The following is a 22,537-nucleotide window of genomic DNA, read 5'->3' as shown; positions in this document are numbered from 1 at the left end:
TTTGTTTTCCTCACTTATCTGGGTATAATATGGAAAAGCACATTTTCTTTATTGTGTTATTTCTTTTTTTAAAATTAATTAATTAATTATTTTCGGCTGTGTTGGGTCTTCGTTGCAGTGCACGGGCTTCATTGCGGTGGCTCCTCTTGTGAGGAAGCACAGGCTCTAGTCACGTGGGCTTCAGCAGTTGTGGCACGTGGGCTCAGTAGCTGTGGCTCGTGGGCTCTAGAGCGCAGGCTCAGCAGTTGTGGCGCACGGGCCTAGTTTCTCCGCAGCACGTGGGATCTTCCCGGACTAGGGATCGAACCTGTGTCCCCTGCATTGGCAGGCTGATTCTTAACAACTGCACCACCAGGGAAGTCCGTGTGTTATTTCCGGAATGTATGGAGTCAAGTTTCTGGTCCAATTTCCAATTGGCAAACAGAACTCACAGCCATGTAGGCAGACACGGGTGGGGAGAGACCCGAGCGCTCACTAGGGCACTGGGGCTATCTCTGGCTGAGGGGGGTGCGCTGTTGACTTAGTGTGTGATAAATTCACAGCTGGGCTGGGGTTGGGGCCTCGGGCCACATCTGTCTCCCCTTCCAGGAGCTGCGTTTCCATCTGTCTGTCTGCCAACTGTCCATCCACATGCCCCATTCACCTAATCCGTCCTCCACCCAGCCATGCCCATCCTAACCCCTTTTCCATTTCTTTACGCTTCAGAGGAGTCTGCAGGTGTGGTCCCGCCTCCTCCAGCCACAGACCGTACGTGCTTTCACCTCCAGGATGACAAGGGTGTGGGCCTTGTGGTTTTTGCTGGAGGGGCAAGGGCGCTGTTTGCCGGGAATTTTTTGATTTGCCTGAGGTGGGATTGAGATTCTCCACCACAATCCCAGTTTACCTTTGGCTGTTACCTCTCAAACGTGGTTGAATATGTAAATTGCTTGGAATGCTTTAAAGGCAATTCCCTCCCACTCTCTAAACCCCTTCCAGAATCTGCTGGGCCCTGGAGCTCAAAAGAGTTTAGTTCTTCAGCAGGGAAGGGGTAGAGCAGGCAGGGGAGTGCATGATGAGGCAGGGGCAGTGTAAGTCCTCTTGGGGCCCAGGAGGAGGAGGCCAGGGTGAGTTGAAAACTCCTGCAGTTGAAATTTACAAGGTAAATTATAATCGAGATGATTAGTACAGATAATTAGTAATGCTCACAACAGTTCTATCAGACCTCCCACCCCTGTCCCAAATGCCAGAGCCCAGCGTGTGCTGGGGACTGGAGGACGAGTGATGCTGGGTGCGGGGCTCTGGGGGAGGCACGCTCCTGTCTTCTAGTTGGTAATATCTTATGCCTCAGGGATGGGCTCAAGCCCCGGAGCTCACGCCCAGGGTCTGAGCGCTCAGAGTTTGCAGTCAGTCTGGCTGTCCATTGGAAAGTCGTGACATTAACAAAAGAGAGCCTCCAAAACAGGATGGAAATGATGTGGAGAAATCCCTCCCTCATCACTAGTGTCATTCTCAAACTCTCCTCCAACTTGCTCCACTGAAAGATCGTTCTTTGCACAATGTAGGGAGGGGGAGGGATGCCAGGATGAGTCAAGGCTGTTAGATGGTCTGTCTCAACTTCATAAGGACACAAGGGTGGAGGAGACATGTGCCTGGGGGCTGCCCTGTGTGTGAGGTGGTGGCATCCAGCTGGGCCCCCTCCCTGGCACCTGAGAGATGGAGTCTCTGGACACCAGGCTCCTGGGCCTCCTTTGTGCCTCCCCGCAGGCCAGATGGCCTGAGACACAGATGTAACTGCAGGATGAGGAGGGCATGCAGGACAGGGTATGGCCTGAGAGAGGCAGGGCAGGGGAGGCCCCTGAGCCCCAGCTTTGCACGCTGGCTGAGCGCATGCGCTTTGAGGTTAGACCATGTTGGGTCGTGCCTCTGTGTAGTCGTGTATTCCTGCGCCTCGCTTGGCTTCAGTTTCCTCATCTGTAAAATGAGACTAATAAAATCAATGCAAATCTCCACATCTCAGCATGGTGGTGAGGATTAAAGGGACGTACGGGAGACAGCTCTCATGGGTATCACTGTCCTTTATACATTTACGGGGGCTGCATCCCATGCATGTGCGAGGAACTGAGGGCTGGTCTCCGGCCCGGAGGTGGCTGGGTGGAGTGCTAGAAATCTCGGCTGGGCGGCCCCTCTGATCCGCACCTGTGTCTCCCAGTGGATGACCATCTGGGCTTCCTCCCCACCTTCGGGCCCTGCTATGTCAACCTCTACGGCAGCCCCAGGGAGTTCACTGGCTTCCCGGACCCCTATGCAGAGCTCAACACGGGCAAGGTGAGTCAGACAGGAACCCACAGCCCCCAGATCCCCAGGCCTGCATACAGGGTCTTCCCCCCTGGCCTGGGCAGTATCTGCAGTTGGCCTGGACTCCAAGGGCCTGACGGGACTTGAGTGGGCCCAGGGTCTGGCGGCCACCCCCTCAGAGAACCCTTCTTCCCCCTGACCCCCTCCTTCCCTCCCACTCCCTTCCCTTTGCCTCTCCTTCAGGGCCAGCCTGACCCCCCCTCCCCTCGCCCCCCTAATTTTCCTGGCCTCTGGGGGCCCAGCCTCCATCTGTCTCAGGTTTCAGTCTCCCTGGCTAGGTTGGACTCTGGTGCTGACCATCAGGGTGGCATGTCCCATGAACTCTCTGGGCCACCGTTTCCTCACCTGCAGAGTGATGGGGTGTGGCTCAGGGCCCTCCTGGTTGCTGGGAGGTGACTGACCCCAGGGCCAGACCAGGCTCCTTTCCTTCCCCTCCTCCCCTCCATCGACCCTGCTCCTGGTGACCCAGCCTCCCCTCTCAGGGGGAAGGTGTGGCCTACCGAGGCCGGCTTCTGCTCTCCCTGGAGACCAAGCTGGTGGAGCACAGCGAACAGAAGGTGGAAGATCTCCCTGCGGATGACATCCTTCGGGTGGAGGTAAGGGGCGCGGCCCTGGGAGGGGCCAAGAGGGCGGTGGCCAAGTGGGGCTGGCAGAGGAGGGCTCAGTTCCACCCACACTCATGTGCCTTCACACCTCTGGGCCTCAGAGTAACCCAACACCTACCCTGCCTTCCTAAGGAATGTTCAGAGGCTCAAAGAAGATAAATGAAGGTTTTTAAAGTCTAGAGCTCAATGCACAATGAGAGGCTATTTTATTAATAATAATAATGTAAGAATAGCTAACCCTTTAATCACTGACTGTGTCACACACTATGCTGGTGACACTCTTTTTTTTTTTTTACATCTTTATTGGAGTATAATAGCTTTACAATGGCGTGTTAGTTTCTGCTTTATAACAAAGTGAATCAGTTATACATATACATATGTTCCCATATCCCTTCCCTCTTGCGTCTCCCTCCCTCCCACCCTCCCTAGCTGGTGACACTCTTGATGTCATCGAGTCCTCCCAGCACCTCCAGGTGGCTGCTCTGAGTATCTCCATTTTACAGATGAGGAGACTGAGGCTCAAATGTGGCAGAGCAGCACGTGGTCGAGCTGGGCCTTGTGTCCAGGAGACAGCTGTATGGAGTCCCCATGGTGGTGTGCACTTTCAGACTCTGTAGTCAGACAGTGCTGGTTTGAGTTCTGACTTGACCACCTGTCTGTTGTATCAGTTTCCCTGTGTGTAAAGTGGGGGTAATGATTATATTCACCTCATAAGATTGTTGTGAGAATTAGAGTCATTCATACCTGCATGCAGTAAGCACTCAGTAAGTGTTAGCTGTTACCACTGTGCGCATTATCTAAAAACCCAGTCGTAGAATCCCTCTTCTCTCTGCCTTCCACAAAGGGGATCGTAAAGTCATCTCGGTTCAGGCCGGGGTGTGTGGTTGAATGGCTGCCATGTCCTCAGCCCCGTGCCCGATGCCCAGAGGGGACAATGGTATTCATTCATCCCACGCACGTGGCAGCCTGCGCTGCTGCAGAGCTGGCTGGCTTGGTGGAGAGCCTCAGTGGTGCAGGGTGGGTGCTCTGGGTGGGGGCATGGTGGCTTAGAGCCTTCGGCCCCCTCTGAACAGCAGATGCAGCTCCCTGGGGTGGCGGTGCCATTGCTGTTTGTTTGGATTAAGGAGCAGCATGACCTTGGAGGCATGGACCTTATTAGAGGAACATGGCCAAACACACAGGCCTGGAATGTGTTTGCTCAGTTACTAACCAAATCTGGGCTGTGGGGCAGAGCTGGACCACTTGCCACCCATCCGTCCAGGCAGGATTTATTGGGTGCCAGGCATGGCCAGGGCCTGCGAGACACGTGACCCCTCCCCATGCTGGTGTCTTCTTCCCTCCTCCCCCTGACCCCACTGCTGCCCTCTCTGCCCCCAGAAATACCTCCGGAGGCGCAAATACTCGCTCTTTGCCGCCTTCTACTCGGCCACCATGCTGCAGGACGTTGACGACGCAGTCCAGTTTGAGGTCAGCATCGGGAACTACGGGAACAAGTTCGACACGACCTGCCTGCCACTGGCCTCCACCACCCAGTACAGCCGGGCGGTCTTTGATGGTGAGGCCAGAGACCACGCGCCTGGCTGGGACCCAGACCACTGAGCAGTGGGCTGAGCCCTAAATCCTGCCCCCTGGGGAAAGCTGCTGGAGGCTCACCCAAAGGCTCTGGCCCTGGGCACACCTGTTTGGGGGACCCCCTGGTTTGCTTCCCCCCCCCCCACCCCGTGCCGCCTTCCCCTGCTCATCTCCAGGTGCGTCCCTGCTGGGACCCATAGATTGGGCTCTCGAAACCAGCAGTGGTCAGCATTGATCCTGACTTGTGGCGATCAGTTATCACAGGGTGGCTGCGGTCTTGGCATAGAGATATCGGAGAGTGTGGGATTCCCAGGGCCCTTCTAACAGCCCCTCGGTTCTGATGTGTTAAGGAGTCCTAATGAGGGCGGCAGCTGCCTGCTCCACGCGGGAAGGGAACTCTGGCACCTTGCCTGGGCACTGGGGGATACTGACCGAGCCACGGCTATCCACGGGAGCTCTTAGTGGGGGAGCAGGTGCTCGCGTCCATCCTCCCCTCGACCCCCGCACTGCTCCACTCCTGGCTCAGCCGCAGGCCCTTGGGTCCTTCCAGGCTGCCACTACTACTACTTACCCTGGGGCAACGTGAAGCCCGTGGTGGTGCTGTCGTCCTACTGGGAGGACATCAGCCACAGAGTCGAGGCTCAGAACCAGCTTCTTAGGATCGCTGACCAGCTGGTGAGTGGAAGCTGGCCTCACCCACAATGACCTGTGCATGCACCCCTGGTGGGTGTCTTCAGACCTGCTTCCGTGGGTGCGAAGCCTGCAGACCTCATGGTGCCTGGGGTCCCCTGAAACCTGACCAGGCCAGGCTTGTGATCCTGTCCTGCCTACTGGGAATAGAGGAGAGGGAGGGAGCACAGCCCTGGGGGTGCCCCCAGTCTGAGGTAGGAGATAGCACAGAGAAAAAGCTGAGAGAAACTGAGCTGGGAGCAGAGGACAGAGCCACCACCCATTCATTCCTTCATTCATTCGTTCATCAAGTGCCTTTGACTCTTGCCACGGCAAGCATTGTGCTGGGAACTTCTAGCTAGAGGGTAGACATGAACGGGATGCTGCCCCTGTCTTCACGAGTCAGCCTAGAGGCAGCTTAGTAAAGCAGAGTGTAGGTTCACCCACCCCTCTCCTGCAGAGACTCAAACTCACATTCTGCTCCGGGAGTCCCTAGGGAGGGTGGCTTGGAGGGGAGAGGGACCAAGGAGCATCAGGAAGGCATCGTGTGGCAGCAGGGGGCCGCGGCCAGTGAGGGGAGTTGGGAGCTCGTTAGGATGTCCTTGCAGGGGCCCAGGGGAGCATGACTTGGCTCTGGGAAGGAGCTGACCTCAGGGAAAAAGCTGAAGGACTTGAGCTGCCAGGACTCGGTGGTCTGTTGAATTGGGGGCTGTGAGGAGGGACTCCGGTGACTGGGGAATTGGGAAGCTGGGGAGAAGAACAGGGTCTACGAGGTCAGGTGATGAGTCCTGTCTTGGATGTGGCCGGGGGTTAATTGTGGAGGCTTGTCCAGGGAGTGGAGGAGAATCAGAGTGGGCAGAGGTGTGGAGGCCAGGGTGAGACGATCCTGGTGGTGGTTCCCAGCCCCTTCTGTGTGTGCCTGGGGTGGAGGCTCACCCGCGAGGTGTGTGGCCCGTGGGGACATGGGGAGGCAGGCGTGGCCATGCTGCTGGGGCCTGCGAGGGGCAGCAGGGTGGAGGGAAGGGGGTTGGAGAGGCTTGGGCAGGTGGAGGAGGGAAAGTGGAAAGGGAAGCGGGGGTGGGGATTTTAGAGTGGCTGGGAGGGGATGCAGGCCCCAGTCAGGGGCCGTGGTGAACCACACTTTCCCTGAGACCCAGAGCTCTGTGGCAGGGAGGGGACCAGCCCATACCCGGTTTCGGAGAACTCGGAGTCGATGCTGTGCAAGTCCAGCATCTTCTGGGCCAGCTGTTCTCTCCAAGCCATTCCCTGCGGGCAGGGGTTCGCTGATCCTTCCAGGGCCTGTCTGTGCCCAGCATGGTAGTCCCAGGGTGGAGCACACGGCACGCGCTCAGGAAGGTTGAGGTGGGGAAGGGGGTGGGGGACTGAGGGGCAAGTCCTTGGCCTGAGGGGTGTCCCGTGAGAGATCTCCACCTCCCAGCTCAGGCCTGAGGCCCAGGGAGGAGAGCTCCATGGAGGAGACCAGGTGCCACTGGGGCACAACCTGGCCACAGGAGTTTGGAGAGGGCAGCCCCGTTACTGCAGGTTGTCTGAGCGCTCCTGAAGGAAGGATGAGGGACCCAAGCCTGCTTGGGTGGCAGGACTTGGAAAGGAGGGAGGGTGCCAGCGGGGGAAGTGGAGGCGGCTCCAAGGTCACTTACCTGTGAGACCTTAGACCTGGCTTGACGGGGACCCGTGGAGAGCCCGTGGGGTGGGCGTCCCAGGCTTGGAAATTTGGATCTGTTTGGTGTGGGGAATCCTGGAAGCTTCTTGAGCCAAGACAGATGCTGGTGTGTGGGGTCTGGGCTCTGCCTCTTGGCTCTAACCATTCTCTCTTTTTGGTGGGACCGGGCTGTGGTGACAGTGCCTGGGGTTAAGGGTCCGTCCCACGGTGACCCTCCCAACCCCTGCCTGCCCGTTCCCCAGGAAGCCGGCCTGGAGCAGGTCCACGTGGCCCTGAAGGCTCAGCACTCTGCCGAGGACGTGGACTCCCTGGTGGCTCAGCTGATGGATGAGCTCATTGCAGGCTGCAGGTACGGGGTGCCTGGCACCCACGCGCCCTCCCTTCCTGGCTCGGCCGGGCCCTTTCCCCGGGAGTGTTCGTGTGTGGTGGTGAGCGACTGCACGTCTCCCCAGCCACGCTTGGCCAGCAGTCCAGCCCATGCTGAGTCCAAAGGTGGTGGAGCCAGCGCGGGGAGTTGAAAAGGTGACATTTAGAGCAGGTCATAAATCTCCCGGCAGCGGCGGCAGCTGTGGGCCCGCCGGGGCGGCCAGGCTCACCTGAATGGGGAGCATTGTGTCTCTGATCCCCGACCTCTTATTTCTCTGATGGAATCTCCAGGAGGAGCTGGCTGGTGGGAGGGACGGCACCCCTCCTTCCCCCAAGGCCATGTTGGGGACCACAGTGTCTGTTTAGCCTTGTATTAGCACAGCTGATGGTCACCTTCAGGAAAAGGGGGCGCTGGGGGGTGAAGGAGAATGGGGGGGCTCCGGGTCCCGGGGCCCTGGCAGGAGGGGGAGCGTCTCCTCCACAGCTGGGTGACTTGGAGCTCACCACTCACCTGCTCAGAACCTTGCTTTCCTCATCTTCAACCTGACATTAAGAATAAGTGCTTTCTAATATCACACAAGCCAAGTGCCTGGTCCTTAGGAAGTAGTTAATAAACGGCAGCTGTAATTATTATTGAGAAGAAGAAGCGTGAGGAGATTTAGATTCTCATCCCATTAACCACCCTTGTGGCTTTGGGCAACTTCACTTCTCTGGACCTCAGTTTTCCCAGCTATTAAATGGACTTAATAATAAACAGCCCTCTTTCTACTTTCTATGGGATTAAGCGTAAATATATGCAAATGTATTCTTTGCCCGCTCTAAATCTTATCATCCCAGCCCCCCTCGGGAATGCATGAGAAATGCCTTCGTGTTGCAAATCAGGAATCCGTGACCCTGGCTGCCTGCCACAGTGCCGCTCTGGTCCTTTGTACCCCAGTTGGGAAGTGCACCTTTATCAGAAATGACCCTGCCTCAAGCCCTCCTGGGGGTGATGAGGCAGAAGTGAGCAAATGAAAGAAAGTGTGTTGGGGGCTTGAGGCACGTGCCCTAGTAGCTCAGAGCAGGTGTATCTTACGCAAATCAAAATCAGAGACGATTCCTGGAGGAGGGGATGCCCTATGTGAACTCCGGAGGGAAAGGAGTCAGCCTTTGGAGAGCGGACTGCCGGGCACAGGCGCAGAAGCCGCAAATGCCTGCTGCCTCCTGGGGCTGCAAGGGAAACTGCAGTCCAGAGGCGACAGACCTCCAGGGTTTGCTAAGGCAAGTTCCGCCCTGGGGGCTGTTGGGGCACAGGGATCCCCGGGATTCAGACGCTCACTCCTGCTGCAGCGTAAGAGGTGGGCTGGGGGTGGTGATGAGGGGCAACTGGACGAAGGCTTCACCCAGGGCAGGGACACGGGGACGTGGGGTGAGAGAAGCAGAGGTCAGCGACATGGGGACATGGGGTGAGAGAAGCAGAGGGCAGCGTGGACTCTTCAGGAGGCATCATGGTGGTAACAGCCTCATAAGGAACACTTGCTGTGCCACGTGCTGTTCTGAGAATTTCACATGTATCAGCTAATCATAAAAATCTCATGAGGTAGGAAGCAGAGTGATCCACATTTTACAGATGAGGAAACTGAGGCATGGGGAGGTGAATTGCCCAGATTCATGCCTCTAGTGAGGGGCTGAGCCCCCTCGCCGTGCTGCTCTGTACTGGACAGGCTTTGATGGTGGATTGAGTGTGAGGGCCCAAAGAAGGTCCAGAATGATTCCCTGGCTCTGGCCAGAGCAGGTGGGTGGAGAGCAGAGCCGCTTCTGGAGGGAGTCAGCGGGTTTGGGGGAGGATGAGGAATTCGGGGCTGGCCGTGTTGAGTGGCAGGTGCCTGTGGGCATCTGTGGTCTGGAGGTCAGAGGTCAGAGAGAGGCTAGAGGGGCACACGGGGGTGCGGTCAGCAGAGGGGGCTGCCGAATGACTGGCTGTGCCCCACTGCCCGGCCTGACAGCCTCGGACGCAGAGGGTGGGCCCCGGCTCTCGGTTCACTGCGTTCTCCTTGTGACTCATGTGTGGTATGGGCCTTGGCAGGTCTGAGGTGCCTGAAACGTCTGAGATGGGTGGGTCCCAGGTCCTGGGCTGTCACTCCGCTCTCTCAGGGCTCTGTTCTTGGCGGGCTTGGCTAAGAATGCTTATGCCAAAGCCTGGTCCCCTTGAATCATTCTCCTGGGGGTAGATGGTGGCCAGGGCCCTCCTGGGGAGCCCGGGTCGCAGGTCAAGGGCTTGTGAGGAGGGTCCCATCCCCTCAGGAGTGCACGCATGGCTTTCTGGGGAGAACGCTGGGCCTCAGGACCAGTTCCTTTGGCACCACCTGAGGCCACTAATAGCCCTGGGGCCGCAGCAAGAGAGCTTCCACCCCCACCCCTGGCCCGCTCTGTGCTGAGCGTCACAGCTGATAGCAGGGCAGCTGGGCATGGGGGACGTGAGCCAGCTTGCCACAGATGACCTGGCTGCTCGCCCATTCCTCCAGCCAGCCCCTGCCCAACATCCAACATCAGTGTCCTTCATTTGGTCAGACCCCTCCCTGCCTCCTCTCCCTGGGAGCCCCTCTCCCCCTGGCCAGTGCCGCCCACTCTTTTCTTCCGGATCAGCCTTCTCCTCTCATCTCTCAACTCATGGACACAACTACCAGCTGCACACCTCCACCTGGGTGTCCACCAGCACATCCAATTCGTTCTCTGTGATCTTCCTAACGGTGCGGTCCGCTTCGACTTCAGCCCCGCGGCGGCTCCTGTTGCCTTTAGGAAAAGCTGCAGCTCTCCTCTGACGGGTGGGCCGCTCTGTCCCCACTGCCTGCCTTCTAGACCTCAGCAATCTTACCCTCTAGCCCTTCGGAGCCTCTGTGCTGGCTCACCCCCCAACCCCACCTCCCTCCCACCAACGCCCACCTGCCTCCGAGCCTGTGTCTTGTGCGCATACCACTCCTCTGGCCAGAACGCCCTTCCCGCTCTTCTTGGCCTCACTAGCTCCTGCTGGCCCTGCCAGTGCAGCCTGAGGCCACTTCCTCCAGGAAGGGCTCCAGACCCTGAGGATTCTCGGGGATCTAGCTTGCTTGCTTGTCTGTTCCAGGGGCCCCCTGAGGGCAGGGCTGGGTCTCATCCCTGGACCCAGCCTCCAGCCAGGACCAGCAGAGCTGTTGCTCGTGGGGAGTGAGATGAATGAGCCAGCGGCCGGTTTATCTTTCAGGCAGGACACTGTCCGCTCCCAGGCGGCTGTCCCTGTGAAAGGCACCCACTCACCTCAGGGGCAGGCAGCAACCTTGTGAGCAGCCCAGCTCTGCTCCCAGCCTATGCTGAGCCCTGCCTTGGGCCCGCCTGTCATTTCCAAGTCAGCCAGCGTTGGCAGGGCGACTGCCCCTGCTTGGGGTTGGGGCAGTGTCATCCAGCCTCCTCTTCCAGGTCTCCCTTTCTTTCTGTACCCTGCTTTGGGGTTTTGGGGGTGAGAAAGGGCTGAGACATCTTGTTTGTGGCAGTTACAGGTCCCGGCTGTTTCTTGGGGAGTCTCGGCTGGGCTGGTAGCCTCCGTGAACATCTCCCTCTGGTGGTCTGCCCGGCAGTCCCTCTCGGCTCCCGACCCAGGCCGGGAGCATAAATCACCCTGGTTGGCTTGCCTCCCCATATCCCACTCCAGACCCGCCTGCCCCCACCCTCAGGCCCACTCACGCCTCCTTCCCTGCAGGCCCAGCCCAGGACTCTGGCCCAGGCCCCCCTTCACCCACCGAACATGCCCCTCCGCCGCGTTCGAGTGGGTTGGGGATGGAGGCCGCCCCTCTCCTGGCCTGGGGCAGCCCCATCCGAGGCACCCTCGGGGCAGTAAATATTATATTACTACGGGGTGTGCAGTACGTGACCTGAGACAGGCCTCGGGGCTTAAGTTTCCCGAGATGGAGTTTGCGTACTGCTCCCCCCACCCTAAAAATTCAATTAAAAAAAATAACAGGAAAAATGTAGAGCGCCGAGGGCCTGCCAGAGTGGTGTATCTGGCGGCGGCGGTGCCGCTGCACTCGGCGGTAATTGGTTCTGCATAGCTCGGGGAAATTGGCAGAAAAATAAATCAGCCGGGAGCCGGGAGCCGAGACACTGTGGGGCGGGGAGCGTGAGGTGGGGCAGCAGATGTGGCGAGCGAGCGGGCCTGACTGATGTCCTGTTTGGGAGTCAGGGGCTTAGCGGGGGGGTGGGGGTGGGGCAGCCCCCCCTACCCTCCAGCAGGGATGATCTAGAGGGTCCTGCCTGGCGAGGAAGAGCACAGACGCCCCCTCCCACCCCACTCCATCCTGTGTGACCCTTGCGTGTGCACTCACTGACCCTGGGGCTTCGTACGGCCAGGGGCAGCCACATAAAGGGCTTTTAGGGAGCCCGGAGAGGGACCCCATCCTTTGGATGGGGGTGGTCAGAGTTCTTCGCCTCTAAATGGGGTTGAGCTTAAACCCAACCCCCCGACTGGAGGCTTAAGGCTGTGTTTCTGGGACTGCGTGTACCCCCAGCTCCTCTCCAGGGGCTTCCCAAAGCAGAGGGTTCTGGGAGGGGTGTTGTGCGGCCGCCCTGGGTCGACACATCTGTACTGCTGGCTGCCGGCCTCCCCATAGCGTCTGCAGTGGCTTGTCAGGGGTCCATAAATTTCCTTCTTGAAGAACGTGTGCGCACAACAGAATGGATTCGCTTCAGCCAAAGGCAACTTAGTGCTTGCGCCTCTGCTCTAGGAGGGCGCCGGGGGGAGGGAGGGACCCACTCGGCCTCTGGGGACGTGCACTCAGGTGGGCAGAGGGGACTCACGACTGGAGGCTTGAGGATAGGTTCCAGACAGGCAGCCCCAGAATAAAGGGCTGGGGCGCTTCTGAGTGGGGGGCACACTGGCCAGTGTGGCTTGCAGCAGGCTTCCTTGAAGAGATGGCTGGAGGAGGCACCCAGGGCACACGCCGCAGCCAGCAGGCAGGCTGAGGGTGTGAGACCCGTCGGGGGGGCCCGTGCACACGTGTGTACGTGCTTGCCTGCACCTGGGCCTGGGCGAGCGCCGGGCTCCTGCTCGTCGGGTACATCCCGTCTGTCTGTCCGTCACAGCCAACCCCTGGGTAATGTCCAAGAGACGCCCTCCGCCACCCACCTGGACCACTACCTGTACCGCCTGCGCACCCGTCACCTGAGCCAGATCACTGAGGCGGCCCAGGCCCTGAAGCTCGGCCACAGTGAACTCCCCACCGCCCTGGAGCAGGCTGAGGACTGGCTCCTGCGTCTCCGTGCCCTGGCAGATGAGGTAGCTGCCCCTGAGAGGTGCCTTCCTTCCTGCCTGGAGTGTCAGAACTGGGAGGGATGTGGGGAATGTCTGGACCGTGATCCACACTGGCTCCATTGCTGGGTAACCTTGGGCAGGTGACTTAACCTCTCTGAACCTCCGTGTCCCCATTCACAGAAGGAGGACAGAGGATGCAATGGGATACTGGGTGTTGTAGGGCCCAGCAGAGCCTGGCATTTAGTAGGTGCTGGATAAATGCCCCCAAATGTGCTCGATAAATGTGCTTAATAAATGCTGCCAAAGTACGTCAGAGACAGAGCTGGGACCAGAACCGGGACTCCCGGCTCTAGGTTCAGCGCCAGGGGCTTCTCCCCCAGGGGCCCAACTCCGTCTGCCCACCAACCTGTCTACCCCTGGCCTCAAACCTGCCTCTCGTGGGACCCTGCATTTCCTGCCCTCCTGGATATCCCTGAGGAGCCCCAGGCCTGAGGACACTGCACCTGCAGTAACTCTGCATCTATACCCTGACCCCTCTGGCCCTATCCAGCTCTGCAGGGAAGCAGGCAGGCCACAGACTTGTCCAGAATGAGGAGGAAGGTCTGCTCATATGTCACAGGTGGACACAGCTGCCACCCACCCTGGCCAGAGCCACCTGGGACCCCCGGGGAGAGGGATGGTGAGGAAGGATCTCCCCAGAAGGAGTGTGCAGAGAAAGGCAGGGCCTGCGAGCGGCTTCTGGAGGAGTGACTTGTTGAAGGGGAGAAGGGAGTCCAGGAGGTGGAAGGGGTGCTCAGGCGGGGAGGCAGCCTGAAATGTTAGTCCCTGAGAGGCAGCTTTGGCTCGTCCCCAAGCGGGGCCTTGGACGTGTGGCCGGTTACCTGGGGGCCACTGTGTTGCTCAGCCCCAGGACGACTCCTGGCAGTGGCTGGGGACCGTCCCTTTGGGAGGGTCACAGGCTGCCTTCCGTGTCTTGGCCCCGACCCTGGAACTCTCACGCAGATTGTGTCATGGCTGCGAGGGGTTAAGGTGAAACGGGTGCTAGGGACTGTGAGGGAGACCGGAGAGAGCCTTTCTCAAATTTGAGTGTGCATCAGAATCCCCCGAAGGCCTTGTTAGAACTGGGTACAAGCCCTACCCGATCCCGCATGTCTGGGACCGGGCCTGAGAATCTGCATTTCCAGTGAGTTTCCAGGTGGTGCTGCGGCTGCCCTGGGGACCACACTTTGAGAACCCTTGGTATCGTGGTTCGAAACACACATTTGGAATCAGAAAACCCTAGTTCCTAACTTCTTTGTGCCTGAATTTCCTCACCTGTGCCTGCCTCTGGGCTTGCTGTAGGGATGAAGGGACACAGCCTAGGAGGTGTTGAGGGAGTGTGCCAGCCATCAGCTCTCAGCAGGAGCCTGGCTTCGAGACCCAGCCCTGCCCCCCTGACCACACCGCTCAGCAGCCTTGGGAGAAGATGGACTTAGCCAACTGGCCGCCTCTCCTGAGTGTGGCAGCTGGGAGCAGTTCTCATGCCTAGAGGATCGGAGGGACTCAAGGGCCCTGCAGTCTGGGCTAGTCCCCATTTTCAGAGCCCCGTGTCAGCAGGCCCAGAAAAGGGCCAGACCCCCAGGGTCCCCGCTGTTAGAGGGAGGAGGGATCGTGTGTCCTCTGGGAAGGCGCACCCCTTCTGTGAATTCGCTTCTGCTCTCAGGGGTGAGGAAGGGGGTGGCACCTTAAGTGCAATGTCATCTCTAGGGTCAAATCAGATCCTCCGATGTCTCCCCACCGGGAGCCTCTATCTACCCACCCAGTGGAGGGGACCTAAGAACTTGGGGCTCCAGGCAGGAGTGTCTCTTCCTAGAAAACGTGAACGCAGCTTAATGAATTCCTGGCGGGCTCCTCGTGTGAGCCGGGGGCAGCCTGTCACCCTATCCCTGGGGGCTCAGAGCTACTGAAGACAGGGGTGCCCAGCCAGCCCTGGGAGGTCAAGGGGGTGGCTGGGGGTGGGAGCTGGGAGGAGAGGCCTGGGGAGAGGGGGCTGAGGGTGTGGGCTGGGCGGTACCATCTCCACCCTGACTGCCACCCTCTCTCCAGCCCCAGAACAGCCTGCCTGACATCGTCATCTGGATGCTGCAGGGTGACAAGCGGGTGGCGTACCAGCGGGTGCCCACCCACGAGGTTCTCTTCTCCCGACGGGGCACCAGCTACTGTGGCAAGAATTGTGGAAAGCTGCAGACGATGTTTCTGAAAGTGGGTTGTTTCTCCTTAAGTCATGGTCATACTTTGTCACCCCCAGGGTGGTCCGCACCCCTTCTGTTTCCCCTCCTGTTCTCTGTCAGACTCCGAGTTTTTAGACTCTGCTCTTGGAACGGACCGAGGGCTTGCGTAAAAAGACTTCCCTTCTCCCCTCTCCCCACAAAGTCCCTAGACCCCATGCACCTGGTCTGGAAAGGGAGCAGGTGAGAATTGGAACCAGGGGTGTTGGGAACGAAGGAGGGGCTGACTCCTGAGGCTGTGCTCCCCTCCAGCCAGCTCCCTGGTGGGGGGCCTCAGCCCTCAGCTCCCACCGCCAGCCTTTGGGAGCCCGGGCACAGACTTACCGCCCCCCTCCCCCCTCCCGAGGGTTTGGCTTCAGGTGGAGTCACACGTGGGTTCAGGTTCCTCCCTGGGGGAAGGCTGGTGTCTGGGCACCGGCTGTGCCTATGGCTCTGCTCCATCAGAGATCTGGGAGCAGGTAATCCTGTCCCTCCAGTCACCCCGCCCCACCTCTCCTGCCCTTTGTCCTCCTGCCATCTTCTTCTCTCAGCCTTGGTGGGTGGGTAACAGGGAAGTGAGCAGGTGCCTGGAGGCCCCCGTCCTCCTCTCTGGGTTCATGTGGGGACACAGAGCCCGGGCTGCTTGGTCGGGACAGAATTCGGGGAAATCTGAGCTGTGGCTGTCGCGGCCCAGGAGAGCGTCCCGTGGGGAGAGCCGTCCCTCACCATGCATGGCTGACTCCAGATGGCTCCGCCGGCATCGTAAACTGCCTGGCCTTCAACCCTCTCTCCCCACGTGTCTCTTCCCATCCGCACCAGGACCTCCTTCCATCTCACCTCTTCCACGAAGTCGCTGTGGACTAACCTTAGCCTCGAACCTCTGAGTGGCTATTGGTCGACCCATTCGTACACTGATCAGTCATTCTTGCTGCCCCCTGAGGTGGGCAGAGGAGACAGGTTTCAAAGGCCCAGAGCGTGTGGACAGGTTGCAGGGCTGGCTGGAATCCTGTGTGGTCTTGGGCAGATTGTCTAACCTCTCTGAATGCTGTTTTCCCACCTATAAAACAAAGATCAGGCTGCCCTGATCACAATTTTGAGGATGGAATTAGGTAACACAGGTCAAGGGTCTGACTGGAACTGGGTGATCAATGAATATCAGTTTTTTTCTCCTCTTCTCCCTTTTTCCTTCTGGGGAGAGGAGGCTCTACCAGCACCATGACTGGAGGCCAGCGGAGGGCCAGGGATGATCAGATATCTGCGTTTGGGTCATTGGTGCTTCAGAGGAGAGCCGGCTTTGCCTAGAAAGAGGGCGGGGGTGTCAGGCAGCGGGCTGCCCCTCCCACCTCGGGGCATGTTCCTCATGAGATCCTAACCTCCTAGCATCCTGCTTTCCTCCCTCCCAAGCCAGCTCCTTGCCTGGTAGGGCAGATGGGAAAGGAAGTCAAGGAGCGGCCACATCTGAATGGGGTTAACTAGGGAGGGCTGTCAGGCTGCAGTGGAGGTGGGGCTGCAGGAGTGGGCCTGGTGGATGCCGGTGAACGGAATCGGTCTCTGACCTCTTGGCCCTGCAGCCTCGGGGAAATGCAAACTGAAAAATTTCCCTGATCCCAAGCAAGGAAAAAAAAAAGATATAGGATTGTTTCTCGAAGTCTTCCCCACTGAGTTTATGAGCCCCGCCAGTAGCTCCTGAGCAAGCTCTACAAAAATGTTGGCAGCAAGCGGAGACCAAGAAAACATTGGTGTTTCTTAACTTAAACCAAAGTTGGAAAAAATGAGCACCAGCAGAGAGGGAGAGGAGCCCCAAACTAGACATTTCTTTATTTGCTGTTGCTATTTTGGGTCCAGCAGGCTGGCCCTGTCTGGGGGAGGGCAGGGGAGAGACTGGGGGCAGAGGGAGAAGGGGGGGGGGTCAGGCATTCCTGCCATCTCCCTGGGGCTGGTGGTTTGGAGGGGAAAAGGCTGCTAACCACCCCAAGGGAGAGGACACTGAAGCGAGCAGCCATGGGGAGGTTTCTGGGGGGTGACACTTGGGGTCAGGGGCTCCTCCAGGCTTCACCGAGGATGAACCAAAGGCAGAGAGGCTGGATGAAGGGTGAGACTTGTAATGCCTTGCCACGACACCCCTTCCTGACCCTCTTACCCGGCCTGGGCTCTCCCTCCGGGGATCCAGGCCTCCTCTACCAGTTAGAGAGCCCTTACCTCAGCCTCCCTTTCCTCCTCTGAACCCACCAAGACTTTCTCGTCTCATTCAGCTGCACGTCCCAGAGGAGACCCTCCTCTAAGCTCACACACATGAAGCCTGGGTAGTTAATGTGTTACTTCCTCTAAGGAACCGTGTGTTATTCTAAAAGTGAGGCATTTCTGCTCTTCAGGCCGTATCTGACCCTTGATTTCAGTCAAAGGGTGAAGCAGTTGCGGAGAATAAATTTTTTATGTTGGGTTGTTGTGGTTATTCCATTTTGGCAGAACTTCTGAAAGTTTCAGGATAAAAAGCAGTTGAAGACCAGTGAATAGTGGTTAACAGGCTGATAAGCACTTAAAAGGGTAGGGATATCAGATGATACACTAACATCCAGCCAACCGCCCCCCCCCAAAAAAAAACAAACTGAAAACGAAGGGAGAGGCTTTAACCTCCTCCCCTTTCAGACCTTTCTATCTCTCTTTTTTTAAAAAAAAAAAAATTAATTAATTTATGTTTGGCTGCCTTGGGTCTTCGTTGCTGCACGCAGGCTTTCTTTAGTTGCTGTGAGCGGGGGCTACTCTTCACGGCGGTACGCGGGCTTCTCATTGCGGTGGCTTCTCTTGTTGCGGAGCACAGGCTCTAGGTGCACAGGCTTCAGTAGTTGTGGCTCGTGGACTCTAGAGCGCAGGCTCGGTAGTTCTGGTGCATGGGCTTAGTTGCTCCGCGGCATGTGGGATCTTCCTGGACCAGGGTTTGAACCCGTGTCCCCTGCGTTGGCAGGCGGATTCTTAACCACTGTGCCACCAGGGAAGCCCAGACCTTTCTATCTCTTATAAAGACATGTTCTACAACTGCACCATTAAATTTGGTAGCCGTATGTGGTTATTTAAATTTAAATTAATTAAATAAAACTAAAAATTTAGTTTCTCAGTCACACCAGCTACATTTTAAGGGCTCAACTGCCACATGGGGTTAGTGCATTGGACTGTGCAGATATAAACCACTTCCACTGTAGCAGAAAGTTCCATTGGACACTGCTATTCTAGAAGAGAACAGAAATGAGGATGTGGTGGGTGAGGGGAGAATGGGGGCTCCTGGTCTAGACGTGGCTCGTCTCTGCAGAGAGCATCTAGATGGGGAGGATGCAGTCTTCTCCTTTGATGGGAAGGAATCTTGGCCGGTGGGGGCGTTTCTTAGTCATACACCCCTCTTCCATGAAATTCTAATAAGTCCTCCAACAGAGCACATACCTGATGGGGTGTCAGGCTGGTATGCTCAGGCCTGGAGGCTCCCACAAGTTGAGACATACTGACCCTGAAGGGGACTGTGGGTTTCTCTCCTTCTCTGCTACCCAGTATCCAATGGAGGGGGTGCCCGGAGCCCGGATGCCAGTGCAGATTCAGGTCAGGCTCTGGTTCGGGCTCTCTGTGGATGAAAAGGAGTTCAACCAGTTTGCTGAGGGCAAGCTCTCCGTCTTTGCTGAAACCGTGAGTGCCTGACCGCCTGCCCACCCTACCCCCGGCCCCAAAGCTACCGCAGCCCCACTCACTTCTCTGTTGCTCACTCTCCAGTATGAGAACCAGACCAAGCTGGCTCTGGTCGGGAACTGGGGCACAACGGGCCTCACCTACCCCAAATTTTCTGACGTCACGGGCAAGATCAAGCTACCCAAGGAGAGCTTCCGCCCCTCAGCTGGCTGGGCCTGGGCTGGAGACTGGTTCGTGTGTCCAGAGAAGACGTGAGTCGTGGACAGGGAGGGCTTGGGGACCCCGTCTGCCCCAGCCATTTCTCTGAAAGGGCCTCGGCTCTATTCATCCTTCTGTCTACGGCCGCTGCCCCTACGCTGGTCATAGCGACTTCCATTTGAACTCTCCCGGGACTGGGGGATCACGAGGCAGCATTCTTTTCTGCAAGGGCTCTAATGATTGGAAAGTCCTTTATGATTAAACCGAAGCTGGCCTCCAGTGGGCTTTGCGTCCACTGGTTACGGCCTTTTCCTCCAAGATACCACAGAAAGCCCGCTCCCTTCTCTGTGTGTTAATCCCTCCTTCAGTGCCCCTCAGAACAGCCTCGTTCATCCTTCTCCATCTCATCGCCATCTCCACCTCCTTCTCCTCTCTCTCTTTTCCAGTTCGGTTGATATTCAACAACTGTTTGTTTGGTTTTTCTTTTTACTTTTTAAACATTGAAGAGTGACATATATTGTAGTCATGTACTCAAATCTTAAGTATATGGCTCGATAACATTTTACATTTCTACAACTATCTATTGAGCTTCAACTACCCACCGGGTTTTCGACGTCTTCAATTGGCTTCCTTTTCTCTTTCTTTATCTTGGTGGTGACTTCCTCTTCTGTCTGCAAGTGTCTCCCTTGGTCTCCCCTTGACTCGCTGCCCCTCCTCTCTCTCCCCTCCTCTCTCTTGTTGTTGGTTGGGGTGAGGCTGACACAGGAAGGCTGGCCCAGGCTCTGGGGTGCTCTGCTGGGGGTTGTGGACGGCCTGGGGGTCTCTTCGGCAGAGGCTCTGACCCGCCCCCCGCCCACAGCCTGCTTCATGACACCGACGCGGGCCACCTGAGCTTCGTGGAGGAGGTGTTTGAGAACCAGACCCGGCTCCCCGGAGGCCAGTGGATCTATATGAGCGACAACTACACGGATGTGGTAAGGGGGTGCCCTGGGGGCAGGTGGCCTCTGCTTTCCTGGCGGCCTGGACATTGGGGCCCAAGAGGGGCCTGTGACTGAAAGAAGAGGAATGTTCTCCCCTGCTCCCACGTCCCCAGCGTCAATGCCCTGGTTTCCAGAGGGACAGTGTGTGAGAGCTGGCAAGGGTAGGACACTGAGCCCGAGTCACACCTGGGGCTTTAGAATATATGTTGTCAGGTGGCATCTTCTCATCTTCCCTGATCACGTCTGTCTCTTCTCATGCTTGCCTGGCCTGTGTTACCCCAGAACGGGGAGAAGGTGCTTCCCAAGGATGACATCGAGTGCCCGCTGGGCTGGAAGTGGGAAGATGAAGAGTGGTCCACGGACCTCAATCGGGCCGTTGACGAACAAGGTGGGCAGCACGTGGAGCCCAGTGAGCACCCGGCAGACTCGCGAGGCATGCTGGAAGGGGGCACAGTTGAGTGCAGGCCCCTTGGGCCTGGGGTTCTGGCCTTCACTGGGCTACTTCATCTGGGGGACTTCCTGGGTGAGTCCTCACTATAAATTACAAATCGGGAGTCAGTGGCCACTTGAAAGTCTGTGAATGTACCCCAAATGGAGAGATGGGGAATGACCAGGCAGTGAGTGATGGGCACCTCTCCCCCAGGCTGGGAGTACAGCATCACCATCCCCCCGGACCGGAAGCCGAGGCACTGGGTCCCTGCTGAGAAGATGTACTACACACACCGTCGGCGGCGCTGGGTCCGCCTGCGCAGGAGGGACCTCAGCCAGATGGAGGCGCTGAAGAGGGTGAGCCCAGTCGGTGGGGGGAGGGTGGGGCATGGGGAGGGGTGAGGCCCTGGGGAGGGGAGGCCAGCTGGGCACAGGTGCACACCTCTGTGCAGGGGACATGTACAAGACACACGGGCTCACTCGAGATGCTCGCAGATCGTACCCAGCACTCACACAGATGCACACAGACAGAAAACACCCAAATGCCCATGACCAAGCAAGGGGATGCACTTGGAATTCACACACAGACCTGGAAGGTGCAAAGGCGTATCTAGAGTGTGTCTATGGCTAGGTGTCCGAGGGGCAGAGTCTGAGACAGGGACTCGGCTGCATGCAGTTTACTGAGGCAGTACTCTCAGAAGTGCCAGGAGCAAGGATGTGGTCTCCGGCAAAGTCAGCTTTGGCTTGAGCTGTGGTTCGGGAAGGGGCTCAGCCTGGAGCACCACAGAATCCTCCTCACCAGGCAAGGGGGGTGGGCTTAGTACGGTCTTAGCCGTCAGTCACTGGCTGGGGGTTGCTGGGGGCGTGCTGGAGGGAGCCTGTTCCCTCCAGCACGGCCAGTTCCCTGGAGAAGGGGGATGCTGGTCAAGGGACTTGGGTGGGCTTGGTCAGCATTTACCAGAGGGCATGTACACAGTGTGAGCACACATGCCCACGGCCGTGCCCAGATACTCTTGGGACACAGACAGGTGCAGAGTGAGCTTGTGTGGGCACACGAGTGCCTGTACCTGCTCCTGGGGTCACACAGATGCCCGTGTCGTGCACAGCCTCAGGGCCTGCCTCCCTGGAACCCTCTTGGCCTGCGTCCTTCCTTCCCAAGCGCACGTTGGAATTTTGGCTCGAGAACTAGGCCTCCCCCAGTCCGGGAATAGCCTTTGGCATGACCCGAGTCCCTTCCTCTCTCTCTGGTCACAGTGAATGTAGAGAGGAAGGTCACTGGGTCCCAGGAGAGGCAAGGCTTTTGGGCAGCAGGCTGTTCCTGGTGGCATGAACCAGACTCCACTCTCCCTGTGAGGGCACCCAGGGCACAGAGGCAAAGCCTTGCCAGGCGGTGTGCCTTGCCTGCTCCCTCACCACCAGCATCGTTCCTGGAGAGGGACGCAACTGGCCTCCGGGACTGGCACTGTCACCGAGCTCATGGCCTGGGCCTGACCTGAGGATCATCTCAGGTCACGAGGTGGATGGCAAGGGGCTTCCGGGGCTCCCCAAGGCTGGGAAAGGACCCCTTGAGAAGAAGTGCGGGGGTCTCTCCACACTGACGTAGGCCTAGCCTCATGGAGAAACAGCCTGGGGCTGGGAAATGGGCTCTTCATTTTGCCTCTGAATTGCAGACCCATTTCCACTTTTATAAGTTGGGATATGAAGAAGAAAAAGGAAATGACAAGAGAACCCTGGATTCGTGAAATCCACCCAGAACCCAAATAAGCAAACAGGCCGAAAGCCCAGTGTTTTCATCACTGCTCAGCCTACCTTCCTTTCTTGGCTCCTCGGACCTCCCCACAGCCTAGGGAGCCTCTTCTCCTCCTCATTTCCTGACCCGGGGCTCAGAGCCCCCTCCTCCGGGCGGCCCTCCCAGGTTTTCCCACCTGGAGGGTGACGGTGTGTGGTGTGTGTGGGGGAATCGTGGAGGGCAGGGAGGGCACAGCTGGAGCCCAAGCCAGGACTCCCCGCCACCCTGCCAAGTGGCCTCTGAGTCTGCCCTGTTCTCCCACGCAGCACAGGCAGGCGGAGGCGGAGGGCGAGGGCTGGGAGTACGCCTCGCTCTTTGGCTGGAAGTTCCACCTGGAGTACCGCAAGACAGACGCCTTTCGCCGCCGCCGCTGGCGCCGCCGCATGGAGCCACTGGAGAAGACGGGGCCTGCAGCTGTGTTTGCCCTCGAGGGGGCCCTGGTACGTGACAGTGGTCATCTTGGGTTGGTGGGGTGCGGCGTGGTCTCCCAGGGCTGTTCAGGGCTGACGCAGGAGAGGTGCAGAGGACCCCGGGACGGGACTTTGGCTTCAGTCGTCTGAGGTTGCGTGTGGGGAAAGTGGACACCAGTCTGGGTGTCCTCCTAAAAGAAAATAGCTCATTTCTTGGCACCAGAAGACCCACGGCTTTTTTGGTAATTGAGAAGGGACCAGGGGAGAGGGCCCCAGCCTTTTGATGGTCTGACCTGTGACGGGGCCAAGGGACCTGGCTCTTCCTGAAG

General features: G+C 58.1%; 1 protein-coding gene across 26 annotated transcripts in view; it reads left to right on the top strand.

Annotated features, from left to right (window-relative positions):
- DYSF (dysferlin) overlaps positions 1 to 22,537 on the top strand; it is a 222,467-nt gene that overhangs the window by 90,653 nt on the left and 109,277 nt on the right. For 9 of the 26 annotated variants that reach the window (XM_067704747.1, XM_067704760.1, XM_067704754.1 and 6 more), the window contains 14 exons: positions 706 to 747; positions 2,189 to 2,304; positions 2,817 to 2,930; positions 4,317 to 4,494; positions 5,062 to 5,186; positions 7,104 to 7,210; positions 12,319 to 12,511; positions 14,573 to 14,728; positions 18,271 to 18,402; positions 18,487 to 18,653; positions 19,460 to 19,574; positions 19,863 to 19,968; positions 20,224 to 20,366; positions 22,065 to 22,238. In XM_067704747.1, coding sequence (XP_067560848.1) covers positions 706 to 747; positions 2,189 to 2,304; positions 2,817 to 2,930; positions 4,317 to 4,494; positions 5,062 to 5,186; positions 7,104 to 7,210; positions 12,319 to 12,511; positions 14,573 to 14,728; positions 18,271 to 18,402; positions 18,487 to 18,653; positions 19,460 to 19,574; positions 19,863 to 19,968; positions 20,224 to 20,366; positions 22,065 to 22,238 — 1,868 coding nt within the window. Of the gene's footprint in view, positions 1 to 705; positions 778 to 2,188; positions 2,305 to 2,816; positions 2,931 to 4,316; positions 4,495 to 5,061; positions 5,187 to 7,103; positions 7,211 to 12,318; positions 12,512 to 14,572; positions 14,729 to 18,270; positions 18,403 to 18,486; positions 18,654 to 19,459; positions 19,575 to 19,862; positions 19,969 to 20,223; positions 20,367 to 22,064; positions 22,239 to 22,537 lie in introns of all 26 variants that reach the window. The other 17 variants (XM_067704750.1, XM_067704762.1, XM_067704758.1 and 14 more) reach the window with 2 other exon arrangements.

The sequence above is a fragment of the Pseudorca crassidens genome, chromosome 14 (assembly GCF_039906515.1).
Source record: "Pseudorca crassidens isolate mPseCra1 chromosome 14, mPseCra1.hap1, whole genome shotgun sequence".
NCBI classification, from domain to species: domain Eukaryota; kingdom Metazoa; phylum Chordata; class Mammalia; order Artiodactyla; family Delphinidae; genus Pseudorca; species Pseudorca crassidens.
Note: the sequence above shows the minus strand (reverse complement) of the source record. Positions and strands in the feature narration are given on the sequence as shown.